At 39.3% G+C, this 12,947-nt stretch overlaps 1 protein-coding gene across 28 annotated transcripts in view; it reads left to right on the plus strand.

Moving 5' to 3' along the window:
• Window positions 1-12,947, plus strand: part of PTPRD (protein tyrosine phosphatase receptor type D) — a 1,167,048-nt gene that overhangs the window by 975,581 nt on the left and 178,520 nt on the right. For 18 of the 28 annotated variants that reach the window (XM_077921375.1, XM_077921383.1, XM_077921379.1 and 15 more), the window contains 2 exons: window positions 9,226-9,414; window positions 11,420-11,437. In XM_077921375.1, coding sequence (XP_077777501.1) covers window positions 9,226-9,414; window positions 11,420-11,437 — 207 coding nt within the window. The remainder of the gene's footprint in view (window positions 1-9,225; window positions 9,415-11,419; window positions 11,438-12,947) is intronic. The other 10 variants (XM_028711767.2, XM_077921399.1, XM_077921388.1 and 7 more) reach the window with 1 other exon arrangement.

The following is a 12,947-nucleotide window of genomic DNA, read 5'->3' on the forward strand; positions in this document are numbered from 1 at the left end:
TCTTTAATGGGCTGCTAGAGAACTGCTGTGGGATGTAGTACTCTCTGGTCCTTTCTCTAGAGGCTGAAATTGCTGCTTTGACAGACCTCACGATGGTGCCACTGGAGTTATGGAAAGAATGACCAAAAGTTGAACTTGCTCTTTCCTCAAGGCAATGCAGAAAGGCAGGCAGTGTGGTGGTATCCGGCCAGTGTGTTTCTGATGCATTTTTAATGCAAAATATATTAAAACGTGATCTTGTCAGGTTTATTTTGGTTCCTGTCAGAAGCAGTTGAGAAGCAGCTGCTAGATTAAAAATGGTGATGTTGGTGGCAGCAGCAGTGGCGGTGGGGAGTTTTTAGTGCTCTGAATAACTAACATACTTCACTTAAAAATAGATGCTTCAACGCTTTGTGGGTTTTTCCTTTTTTCTTTTCTTTTTTTACAATGCCACACTATTCTCTGGGAAAGGCATCCATGTCCACATTATGCATTTGCTTTCTCCGGTTAATCCATAACAAACTGTGAAATTTCCAATATGATTACAATTTGACCATGAAATCTGTCATGAATAATTTATACCACTCTCATCCATGTACACCGGTGAGCCTCCCATTATTTCAAATGAGCCTTTATTACATTGAAGTTTAGCAGGCGGAATACTTAACCCTAATAGAGAATGCGTACCCTGCAGGGCATTTTACTACAATGTGAACCTGAGTAGCACCGACGATTTTAAAGGTATTATTCATCTATTAAAATATTTCAGGACTGCCTTTCATAAAATGTATCAAAATGGTGCAGAACAATTTAGAAATAATAAAATTACATACGAAATAAACACTTCACACAGCAGACTATGAATAACACTGGGCAACAATTTTTTACTTTTTGAATGTTGTCTAGATTTCTACAACTGATTTAGGGTATTTTTTCACTGCTGAATCAGGAACTGGCATCCGTTTCTCTCCATCAGGTCAGGTTTTTGTGCTATGTTGATTTGAAAAAAAATCAGATCTTGTGACAAAATCGATTACATTTTTGTGGCATTATCAGCTGATTTTTGTCAACACATATCATCCTAAATATGTTTTCAAGAGAAAAAAATGTTTTTTTCAACAACATATATTGATTACCTGATAGAAACATTGATTACTGTAAACTGAATGGTGGGCATTGATAAAGGTAAGTACACGTAAATTGCATGTTGCTTCACCATTTTTCAAACTTCAGGGCTTGAACTTCCGTTTCTTGGAACTCCAGGAATGCTCAGCGGCAGGGAGGTCTCTCTTCAGAGTCCAACAGTAGTCAGCCATCATGACTGCGTCCCAGCCTGTAAGGCAGAGTTATTCCACCTGGCCTTTGGCTTAGAATCAGTTTGATTCCCTCCCCCCCTTCTTTTTCTTTTCTCCTCCTATGAAGAGATTGCACCCTAATGTTTTAATGTTGTACCTTAATCTTTTAAATTGTAGTTTAATCAACTTGTTTTTATTATTGGTTGTTAGCTGCCCTGAGCCCGGTCTTGGCTGGGGAGGGCGGGGTATAAATAAATTTATTATTATTATTATTATTATTATTATTATTATTATTATTATTATTATTTACACTAACTGCACAGGTATCTTGCATTTGGGTAACAGGGCCTTTTTTTCAGCTGGAACTCGCCAGAACCTATTTTTCTAACCAATCAGGTGGGCACCATTGCCATTAAGGGAATAGGGGAGGCGTTCATGCCAGAATGGGACCTCTTTCTTCTGGAAAAAAATAGCCCTGGGTAGCCATTTTAGTGCCCTCAAGTTTAGTGCCCTGATTGTGAATGACAGATATTCAAGTTTTATTGGAGGAATCTGACAGCCAATATCCATACAGGGCTATCTTAAGCATATGTGGCGCTGGGGTGCAAAGATCTGCCCGGAACCCCCCCCCCCCCCGGTTGCCCAGTCCCAGGCACACAGTAGGGAGGAACCAGCCAGCCGCCTCAGTGTCTCGCTGGCTTGGTCACCCCCGAACTTGCGACACAGTGCTTTGACCGACGGGTGGGCTCTTCCCTGGACCCAACTCTTGGGCCCCAGACTCTCGGCCTATCGCCCTTGAGAGCCCAGTGCCCAGGTGCCCCACACCCCTAGCCCCTATGGGTAAGACGGCCCTGTATCCATATTCAACCTTAAAATCCTCCTTCAGCCCAATATTTCTTTCAGGTACTGCTTTGTGTGTGAGACATCAGAGCAGAAAAATAATAAACCTAATATCAATTGCTAGAAGAAGTAAAATTGTTGCTTTCCCCATCTGGACTAGAACACTCTTTGTGCTCTGTCTTCTGTTTGTATTTTATTGCAAATGACTGCCTTAATCATTTGTTACTTTAATTCAAAACTTGCAGAAGGACACTGGTGCAAACAAAAGCTAATGCAAACAAAGGCTCTTAATTGCTGGCTACAGCACTTTATGCAGAAACCGTTTCCATGAATGTGAGCAGAACTAGAATGGGGAATAACATGCAAACTAGAGATACTAGTATCATTCAAATTAGAGAAGCTGCATCAAACACATTTTAACTTTCATTTTATGTACTCCTAATCACTTTTCTTTTATCTTGCTTTTCCTACCCATTCTTCCATATCAACGAAAAGACATCCATGCTTTCAGTGTAGTGACACCCAGAGTTCTGTAAGTGGTTAGAAACTTGGACTAGGACTTGTGGGACACCCAGCCTCAAATTCTCACCTAGCAGTGAGGTTCTCAGCCTAACAGGGTTGATAGGAGACTGAAAGGACCTGTATAGTCATTGTCCAAGGGCTGTAACACAGAAGATGGAGCCAAGCTCATTTTCTGCTGCTCCAGAGGGTAAGACCTGGACCAATGGATTCAAGATACAAGAAAGGAGATTCTTACTAAACATTAGGAGGAACTTTCTGACAGTAGAGCTGTTCAAAAGTAGAACGGACTCCCTCAGAAAGTGGTGAACTCTCCTTCCTTGGAGGTTTCTAAGCAGATGTTGGGTGCCCATCTGTCATGGATGTTTTAGCTGTGATTCCTGCATTTCAGGGAATTTGACTAGATGACCTATAATTCTGTCATTCTGTGGGTGCAGAGTCCTCTGTATTGAACTCCTTGGAGGGAAATGATTAAAAGTATACACTCAAAGTATTTGATACTGCTGTATGCACAGATATTGAGACTATCTTCCATTTAGAGGGAACTGCAGAATTGACCACAGAATTACCAAGTGTGGATCAAATCATGTGGGAGAACACCTTGGCTATCTGCAAGATAACTTGCCAGATAGCCTTCCTCTCCCTCTTGATCACTGATTAGCTGTGGTGGTCGAATTCTGGTTGTGACTGTTTAGAAGAAAGAATTATAAAGGCTCTTTACCAAATTAGTTTCTCTGTTAGTAAGATGGCCCTGTCACTTCTGGCTAGGACTGAGAGTCAGGTTGAAGAAGGCTTAAAGAGGGCTTCCTTGAGAGCCAATGTGGTGTAGTGGTTAAGAATGGTGGACTCATAATCTGGTGAACCAGGTTCGCTTCCCTGCTTCTCTACATGCAGCTGCTGGGTTACCCAAAGAGGTGGTTGTCCTTTTGTGTTCTACCTTTGCGATTGCGGCAATGGTTGCATTATTATTTCTTTGTGGAGTGTGGGCTATGTGGATTAGAACATCTGAGGCCACTACTGGTTGAGAGTGAAGGAGGTACCAGTGAGTTGGGGCACAGTTTGATTTTTTTTCCTTTGGTGAGAGCCTCAAGTGGGAGATTGCAACTGGAGTCAGAGCCAGATTTCTGTCTAGAGTATATAGAGTATATAGAGTGTGTGATAGATGGATGGCAATTTCTTTTAGTAGTATATATGGATAGCTTCATTGTCTCCTCTTGTTTTCGCAGTGCATTTTAGTAAAGTGGTTGGAATGATACGTAATTTCTTTGATTCATAAAAATACTTAAATACTACAATTTCATAAAAAACACAAAAGCATTTTATGATATCTGTCTTTCTATCTACTTATCCTACATAAAAAGCAATTGTAACAGAATTGTAACAGAGTTGCTTCTTTAATTGTGCGCATAAGACTGGCACCATAGAAAAGATTTCAGCAAAATTTAAAAATCAGTGCTGGAGATGCCTGCTGATTTTCTATTCGAAGAGCAGTCTTCAAGACTGGGCCAATAACAGTGAATGCTTGGATTCACGTGGATATCAAATGATCCTTCCCCTCACAGAACACATTGCAGTAATCCAGTCTTGTGGTTGCTAATGTCCAGTAATCAATGCAGCTGGTGAACCAGATAAAGCTGGTAGAATATACTCCTAACCTCCGGATGTTTGGGCCTCTAGAGTAAAAAATGTATCCAGGAGTACATTACCTCCAATATCTGTATCTCATTCTTCAGAGGAAGCGCAATCTCAGCAACAATGGGTAATGTACTTACAGGGTATGGAGACCGATTGCATAACTGCTGTGTGAGTTTCCCTTTGGGTACCTGGAAGTGTGAAAAGCAGAGGTGTTAGTGAGCCTTTTGCATGTCAACACTTTTTTTAAAAAACCTGCATCTTCCAATTTTTCTGCCCAAACTGAAGGAAGGAGAGAAACTGGGAAGTAGCAGAGTTCAAAAAGCTGAAATACATGGTCACATACCTGAAGAACATTTACGGTACCTTCTGGATAATCTGAGCAGACCTTTTATGCATTCAAATTTTGCAGTGCGTTTCAACCTTTATAAAGAATTGGTGGGGACTGAATCACTGCCTTGTTCAATATTTGTTTTTCTGTAGATTGGGAGAATCTAGTCCGTGCATTTATTGACTAAAGCTGTAAATTAGATTGTGAAGGCAGATAAGGTTCCGTAAGTTACAAATGCACCAAGTAAATGATTTCTGCGTAGCATTGTCAGTGAATGCAGGTCTTGCTATCTGAACACAATACATTCTCAGAAAACCATTTGTTGTGCAAACATTCAGGGGTCAGCAAACTTTTTCAGCAGGGGGCTGGTCCACTGTCCCTCAGACCTTGTGGGGGGCCAGACTATATTTTGCAAAAAAAAAGAACAAATTCCTTTGGCGCACAAATAACCCAGAGATGCATTTTAAATAAAAGTACACATTCTACTCATGTAGAAACACACTAATTCCCACACCATCCGCGGGCAAGATTTAGAAGGCAATTGGGCCGGATCCGGCCCCCAGGCCTTAGTTTGCCTACCCATGGCTTAAAGAGTTGATGATTGGTTTCCTATGGGAAAATTTCTAATGCATTCCCAACCATGGAATGTTGACCCCAAATTGAGCAGGCAACCTGGAAAACCCCAGGGAAACCCTCTGAAACCTTGCAAAAGGCAAACAAGGAAGGAAGAAATGCTCCCTTATTTGTCTGATCTCTTCCCCTCCCTCCCTTCCACCATGGTTTCTGGTGAAACAGTTGCGGTAGACCAGCAAAACACAAAAAAGTAAGATTTGTTTAAGGCTTCTTATCTGTTTACAGTACTACACACAGGTCCAGCTGTTTGGATATCTGAATCTGTGATGTGTATAGCGAGGTTTGGGTACTAATTTCTTGCGTTTGGATAAGTGATAAGTCTGTTAAAAAATTGTGGAGCACACCTTCTGAAAACATAATATAAACGCAGCGGACCCCATGCAAGACAGTGTTGTGGTGTTTTCCCTTAAAGATTCTTAAAGGTAAAGGTAAAGGTACCCCTGCCCGTACGGGCCAGTCTTGCCAGACTCTAGGGTTGTGCGCTCATCTCACTCTATAGGCCGGGAGCCAGCGCTGTCCGGAGACACTTCCGGGTCACGTGGCCAGCGTGACAAGCTGCATCTGGCGAGCCAGCGCAGCACACGGAACGCCGTTTACCTTCCCGCTGGTAAGCGGTCCCTATTTATCTACTTGCACCCGAGGGTGCTTTCGAACTGCTAGGTTGGCAGGCGCTGGGACCGAACGACGGGAGCGCACCCCGCTGCGGGGATTCGAACCGCCGACCATGCGATCGACAAGTCCTAGGCGCTGAGGTTTTTACCCACAGCGCCACCCGCGTCCCTAAAGATTCTTAATCTGGTTCAAAATTCATCCTTGGAACTCTTTAGCTTGATGGACTGCTAGGGATACATCCCTGGAACTGAATTAGAAATTTAGTAGCAGAACATATTTACTAGCAAGACACCTTGCAAATGCTAAGAATATGTCATGTTTCCAAATTTCTTGTAGCTGCCACCATAAACAAATACGTACATTACTCATATTGCTCCCTGAGCACAGTAATCTGCCCTTTAATGGCCTGTAAAAATGACACTGTCATATGGCTCTGGGAAGGTCAGGTCTGATTTAAATTGTTGATGAATTACTAGCTAATTCAGCATGACAACATTAAAATGAAAAGTGGTGGACATTGTAGTTAAAATCCTAATGATGACAGTAATGTACAAAGTAGTGAAGAAGACAAAATGTTTTTCCTCTTCACTTCATGTTGATGTTTAAGGTTTAAAATGTATTGATTACTAGCTATTCCCATCACCCCACCCCAAAAAAGTATATGTGGCTGTAGTATAATTGCTGATTGATGTGATTGTTCATCTTGTTTGATGATCTGTCACACATGGTGCCATCAAACTGGAAAGACAGGTTTTGTAGAAATAACTAATAAATTTAAAGTAGAACAGAAAGCAATTAACGTCTTATAAACTACACCCACTGAGATAAGCATTCCAATTACAAATTCCATTATTTCCCCCAGTCCGTTTTATGTTGAATACTGGGTTTTATTGCCAAATACCTGACAGCCAGATTGGAAATAAGCCACAACTGTCAAAGTATAACAGCTCTGACTATTTGAATCTGTTACATTGTGATGTTTCTCATGAAAATTTAATGACGAGCGTGTATTCGGAGAGGTTCTGTGCATAAGAGGAATGGATAGAATTTAATTACCCTTATTAAAAATAAGAGAGAGAAGCTCTTTGCTTACTCCACCCTATTAGTATGCAAGATAGATTATCTTTGTTGTGTGCTTGTTTATATGAGAAAGGGGCCTCTAGAGTGTTCTTTGTGAGCCAAGAAGGAAATGGAAAGGTCATGCAAATGCATTAGAGTAGTACTTCAGCATGGCACAAGTCAAACCTTATCAGCAATTCCCAAGGTAAAGGCTTCACATCTTATAATTTGTTATCTAATGTAGGTTTCTTTGGTAAGAGCCTATAGCAAATGGCCTAACATTGTCAGTCTTTAACACTTCCTGCTTATTGGCAGAGATAAAAAGACATTCACACTTGCAGAAGATTAGTGACTACCACTCTCCCGTAGCAATATTTATGTGCATTCACATTGTCAGTGATTAAATAGCCTTGGAGAGAAGGAAGTCACCAGGGAATGCAGAGATTTGTCAAGTATCCAAGGATATCCCTCCAAGTTTTTCAGATGCCTCCGAAAGCTTTGCGGCAACTTTGTGAAAAGATCACACCATTTCATGGCAAAGCAAGTAATGTGTTTGACATTGGACAATTTGTAGTCAATTATTTTTATTCCTTAAAGAATTGCATGTCAATACCAGCCAAGCAAGATGTTTAATAACAAAGGATGCATTATACAGCAGTTATTGGTCTTTTTTCTTTCTATTGGTGGGTTATCTTGAAGCAAAATAAGAAATGACTGTACTGCTTTTTAAAAAAATCACTGAAGCCTTTATAATGTTATAAGAATTTTAAGGATGGATATATATATATATATATATATATATATATATATTCATAACTGTATATATAAACCACATGTCTGAAACCCCACAGAAAAGGTCCTGAATAAATTGACCTCAAATGTTTCTCTGTAAGGTCAAAGTGGGAAACCTCCCCATTGTCTCTTTCCTCACAAATCCCATCCTCACAAATCCTGTCTTAAGGGCACCTTCAAGATATGAACAGAGTGTGAGCCTGTCACCTGTGACCTAGATTCAGGAATTAAGTAGTTATAATAACAAAAGAGTGGCTAAAACCCAGATAATGCAATCAGTTAACTTGCTAGACAGGAGATAAACAACACACTCAGATTTCTGTTGTAGACCGCCTTTTCTGTGATTGTAGGTATGATGTATCTGAGGGGTGGTCTTAGGCTACAAACCTTCTGTGATGTATGTATGATGTTTCTGGGGGTGGTCTTGGACTCCAGGGTGGGCAATTTAAAATGTCTATATAAGGGCTTGCACACATGGCTCTGGGTCCTCTTCCTCTCTCCTGCATGTAAGGGGGCACCCTGTTGCAACAGCTTTAATAAAGATCAGGCTTACTAGCTGCTTTGCTTCTCAATATTCTCTGGTTGGTCTCTGTTATTTTCTCCTACCAATAGAGAACCTACAAAAGGACTTTATATAGACTCTTGGGTACCCCATAAGGGAAAAAGAGAAGCCCTCCCCCATAACAATAGGCAATAAAAAAACCCTCAAACACCATACATGTCTGGACATTATTGTTATGGATCTATGCTTATTCTGATCATACCTGTTTAATCAGGTATGGATCCAAATAGCCACCTAAGAGAGGCTTCTATGCACCTGAGTGAGATTTGAATTTGTACCTCTGGGTCAGCAATCCTGACTCTTCCAAAAGATCCCAGCTTGGGAAGATGTGGTTTGCTTAAACTATGCTGGGTGTTAATACGCCAGGATCAAATAGTTTTCTCCAACCGTAGACAAATTTGGTTGTATTAAACAGTGTTGCTCAATACAGTGGTACCTTGGTTGTTAAACCTAATCCGTTCCGGGAGTCCGTTTGACTCCCGAAACAGTTCGAAAACCAAGGCGCGGCTTCCGATTGGCTGCAGGAGCTTCCTGCACTCAATTGGAAGCCGCGCTGGATGTTCGGCTTCCGAAAAACGTTCACAAACCAAAACACTCACTTCTGGGTTTGCGGCGTTCGGGAGCCGATTTGTTCGGGAGCCAAGTTGTTGGACAACCAAGGTACCAATGTAGATGGAAGCTTTTCGCCAGTGTATCTTTTAGTGATACCCACCTCCCTCCTTTGCCCCATCTGTTCTAGAAAGGCTCCAGATTCAGAGGATTATAGAGTGCAGGGAGGATGGGGAGAAATTACAAACACACACACAACCAAAAAAACTTTCCAACTCCTTTCCACTGATGGAAGCCTTAACTCTTGGCTGTGTGACAACTATGGATGCAACCCAGTATGTTTGGAACACAGATTTAGAGGATGTGCAAATGTAGCTGTGATAGGAAATGTTTTATAAACCTGATGTTTATCTCTTTTTCAGAGGATCAAATTCCTCGTGGTTTCCCCACCATTGATATGGGCCCGCAACTAAAGGTGGTTGAACGCACTAGAACGGCCACCATGTTATGTGCAGCCAGTGGTAATCCTGATCCTGAAATAACTTGGTTCAAAGATTTTTTACCCGTGGACACGAGCAACAACAATGGACGTATCAAACAATTACGATCAGGTAAGGTCTTGTTACTGTTTGCACTAATGCCCAAAATTATAGTCTCTCTTATTTTACGTTCCTTTTTAATTATTTTTATTTTATTTTATAGGTTATGATTTCTTCTTCTCTTCTTCTTTTTTATGTTGTCGAGCGTGTTGTCCATGTCTGTGTTATTGTCATAGCCTGTTTCCAGAGTCTATTTGTTTGTGTGTCTTGCAGCTTCTGTTTACTCCACAACGCTCACTTGCTGTGACTGTAGTTTTGATATTTTCAGTTTATTTACTGCGTTTTGGCAGTATTTGACAGATCCATTCTCTCTATCCCTATCTATATTATTATTATTATTTTATTTTAAAAAGTTATTTCAACATTGGACTTCAGAATATGCAAGGAGTACCAATGGTTATATCCATCAAACCCAATCTATTTTTCTTTATTTGACAATTAAAATATTCTATAACAATTGTGTTTTGTGAGTTCTTTTCAACCTTTTGAATCCACCAAAGATTAGACAGTTTGGACACATCTTCCTTTTCTCTCACTAGTACATGGTTCACTCTACTTTTCTCATGTGCACTATCTTAACATCCTCCCTGACCCCAAAGCAAGCAAGCCAACCAAGAATAAAAATCTCAAATCAATGGGTTAGCCTGTGAAGGGAGAGATTTTTACTGGCTGAGATTTATTTTCTGGTGCATTTAGTCACAGTAGTGTGCATAAACCCAAAGCTTTGTCAATATTAGCGTGTCCAGATCTACAGAAGCCTGTATTTGAAGTAGAGTCCGGCTTTCGCTGCTCTTTCTCCAATGACTCCTTTCAACTCCACCTGATGGTCTTTGCAGCTTCATAATAAGATAACTCTAAATTATTTACTAAATGTAAAGCTTATTCCCATATTAATATACTACAAAAGGGTGGGATATATAATTAGCAGTCTACTTCGGCTGTGATAGTGATCTTCCTGCGGAATCAAGTTGCCTAGCCATATATCTTCCCAGAACTTTCAGCCTTTTTGACCTGTCCTGTGATGTTAAGCCGTCTTGTTAACCAACTGCTAATGCTTGTTGTCAGCAGAACTGTGTAGATTAAGCTTCTGTTAATGTAAAACTAGAAGTCAATTTTCAGTTGTGACGTAGATGATTTAGTATATAAAGCTTTAACTTGAAAACTTTTGTACCAAATTATAAGGAATATAATAATATTTTTATGCTGTCTTTCTTCTCTCCGTATTTTAATCTCCAGAATCTATTGGTAAGTGCTTAGTTCTGAAGCGCACTTCACCCCCCCACTAATTTTCATATGCAGAATACTATGATTATGGTATTATTATAATGATGATTACTCTTAAAATGCATGGCATGCATTTTACTAACAGACAGTGTAGCCACCGGACCTTTGTAGCGGCACACACACAACCCTTCACAGAAATGTTGTCGTATCAGTCCTAGTAACTCTCAAGTTAGAAGGAGCAATACACAAGTATCACCTAGTTGTAGTGCAGTATATGACAAGTGAGTCCAACATAATCAGTATTTATTTCCAGATAGCCTCTTTCTCTCTCTCGCTCTCTCTTTCTCTCTATTATATATATATATATATCTTCATATACTATATATATATATTTCTCACTTTAATAGTTATCCAGTATCTCTTCCTAAACTATGTATTAAATATAGTGTTGTAAAGGTTTTCTTTTAGGATTTCAGGCCTATGCAATATATATATTTTAACCCTATATAACCAAACACCTAAGCTCTTGTAAGAATGATCTGCCTTGCCACTTCCCCCTGAAAATAATGGCCTTTGCCCAGTTTGGTACACTGCTATTTTGTTTTTTATAATCTAAGAATTGTACCTAAAAGTATATATTCCTGTTTTTACAGTATAGAAATTCAAGTTTCTTTTAAGACCTTATTTAATTCTGTAACTCTAATTTGATTCTTCTTCCAAAGCCCTAGCCTCTTTCTTCTCGTACTAATGCTTCTTCTTTCTAATCTTATTTGCATTCATATTATCCACCCAGGTGGTACACCAATAAGAGGTAAGAGTGCTGAACTAACGTTCACAGAATGATCTTATTCTTTCTGTCCTTTCATACCTTCCATTATATCCATTTTAAAAAAACAAACAAATGCATTACAGAAATGTCCTTCATCCTTATTTCTTCCTATTGAGTTATGATCAGTGACTTCCATCTTGTGGTTTTGGTTTTTTCCCCCACCATCCTTTTCACTTTTCATTGAAAAGAAAAAAAAAGTTGTGTTTATTCATTCATTCATTCATTCATTCATTCATTCTTTTCTTCTTTTTATTTCAAAAAAGATTCGTTACTTTGTGATATGCTTCAAAGAAAGCATATCCGGGTCTTCAGGCCACACAACCCAGTCACAGCGTACCATTTGTCCCTCTATTCCTTTTTTTCTTCTTCTTTTTCTACCTTTTTTCTTTTCTCTTTTTTTCCCCTTTTTTTCTTTCTTTTTTTTTGGTCCGACTGGAGCAAAAAAAAAAAGATCATTTTTTTTCTTCCTTAGCTGTTCTTGTTTTGGACCAAGCCAAGATGGTCTGGAGAACAGTTGCAGACATGCAGACGACAACATGGAATATCTACTTTTTAACTTTGTCTTTCAAGGGGGTTTATTTTATTTTTTATTTTTGTTCAATTATATATTTTTCTTTTAACTTTAATAAAGTAAAGTAAAACAACAAGAAAAAACCCACCACATTCTTCTCCCTAATAAATTACAGCAACTATATATATTTTTTTTCTTCTTGGATTTACCCATCTCTGGATTTTTGGATCCTTCTGATCTTCAGGCTTTGGAAATGGAAAGGTTGATGACTCAGTATTCTTGGTGATAAAATGTGGTATTGCTGGTTTTTAATCATTTTATATTAAAAAAAACAACTGCTCATGTCTTTTGTAATTCTTGTTTTGTTTTTTTCTTGGGTTTTGTGACACCACACTGCTAATCCCAGCCGTGGATTTTGATGGGTGTCTTAGGGCTGACATCCCGATGGTCCTCAGCAGTGATTGGTTGCTTCTTCCTTGTTGGCTTGGCCCCTGCTTTTTAACATTTTTTTTGCCTCCTAATTCAACTGCTCTTGTTTTTCAGCAAATGCACTAAAAAGATTGTAAGTTGTGGCGAAATGTCTTTCTTTTTCTTACCAATCTGCATGTCTTTAAGGGAGTTTTGTTTCTTTAAAGGAATATTTTGATTACTATAAATGACTAATTTGTTTCTTTTTTCACTTTAAGCAGCCCTTTTTTTTGTACTCGCTGCACATTTTTGGCCTTCTTCAGCGGAAGACTTTCTTGAAACCTATCTTCTCCCTTTTTTTCTTCTTCTTTTTTCTTCTTTTTGCCGAGTGCCACCTTTTGTATTATTACTTTTGCTGCGCAAATAAACAAATAAAAAAATAATAATCTAATCAGCTAAACAGTGACAACCCTATGACCTAATATCCTATGCTTTGTTTTAAAGCCATATTTCCTTGAAGCAGTCTCACCCATCTTCATTTTAATAGTCTAGGAGAAAACAGTATATTGTGCT

The sequence above is a fragment of the Podarcis muralis genome, chromosome 17, assembly GCF_964188315.1.
Source record: "Podarcis muralis chromosome 17, rPodMur119.hap1.1, whole genome shotgun sequence".
Taxonomy (NCBI): Eukaryota; Metazoa; Chordata; class Lepidosauria; order Squamata; family Lacertidae; genus Podarcis; species Podarcis muralis.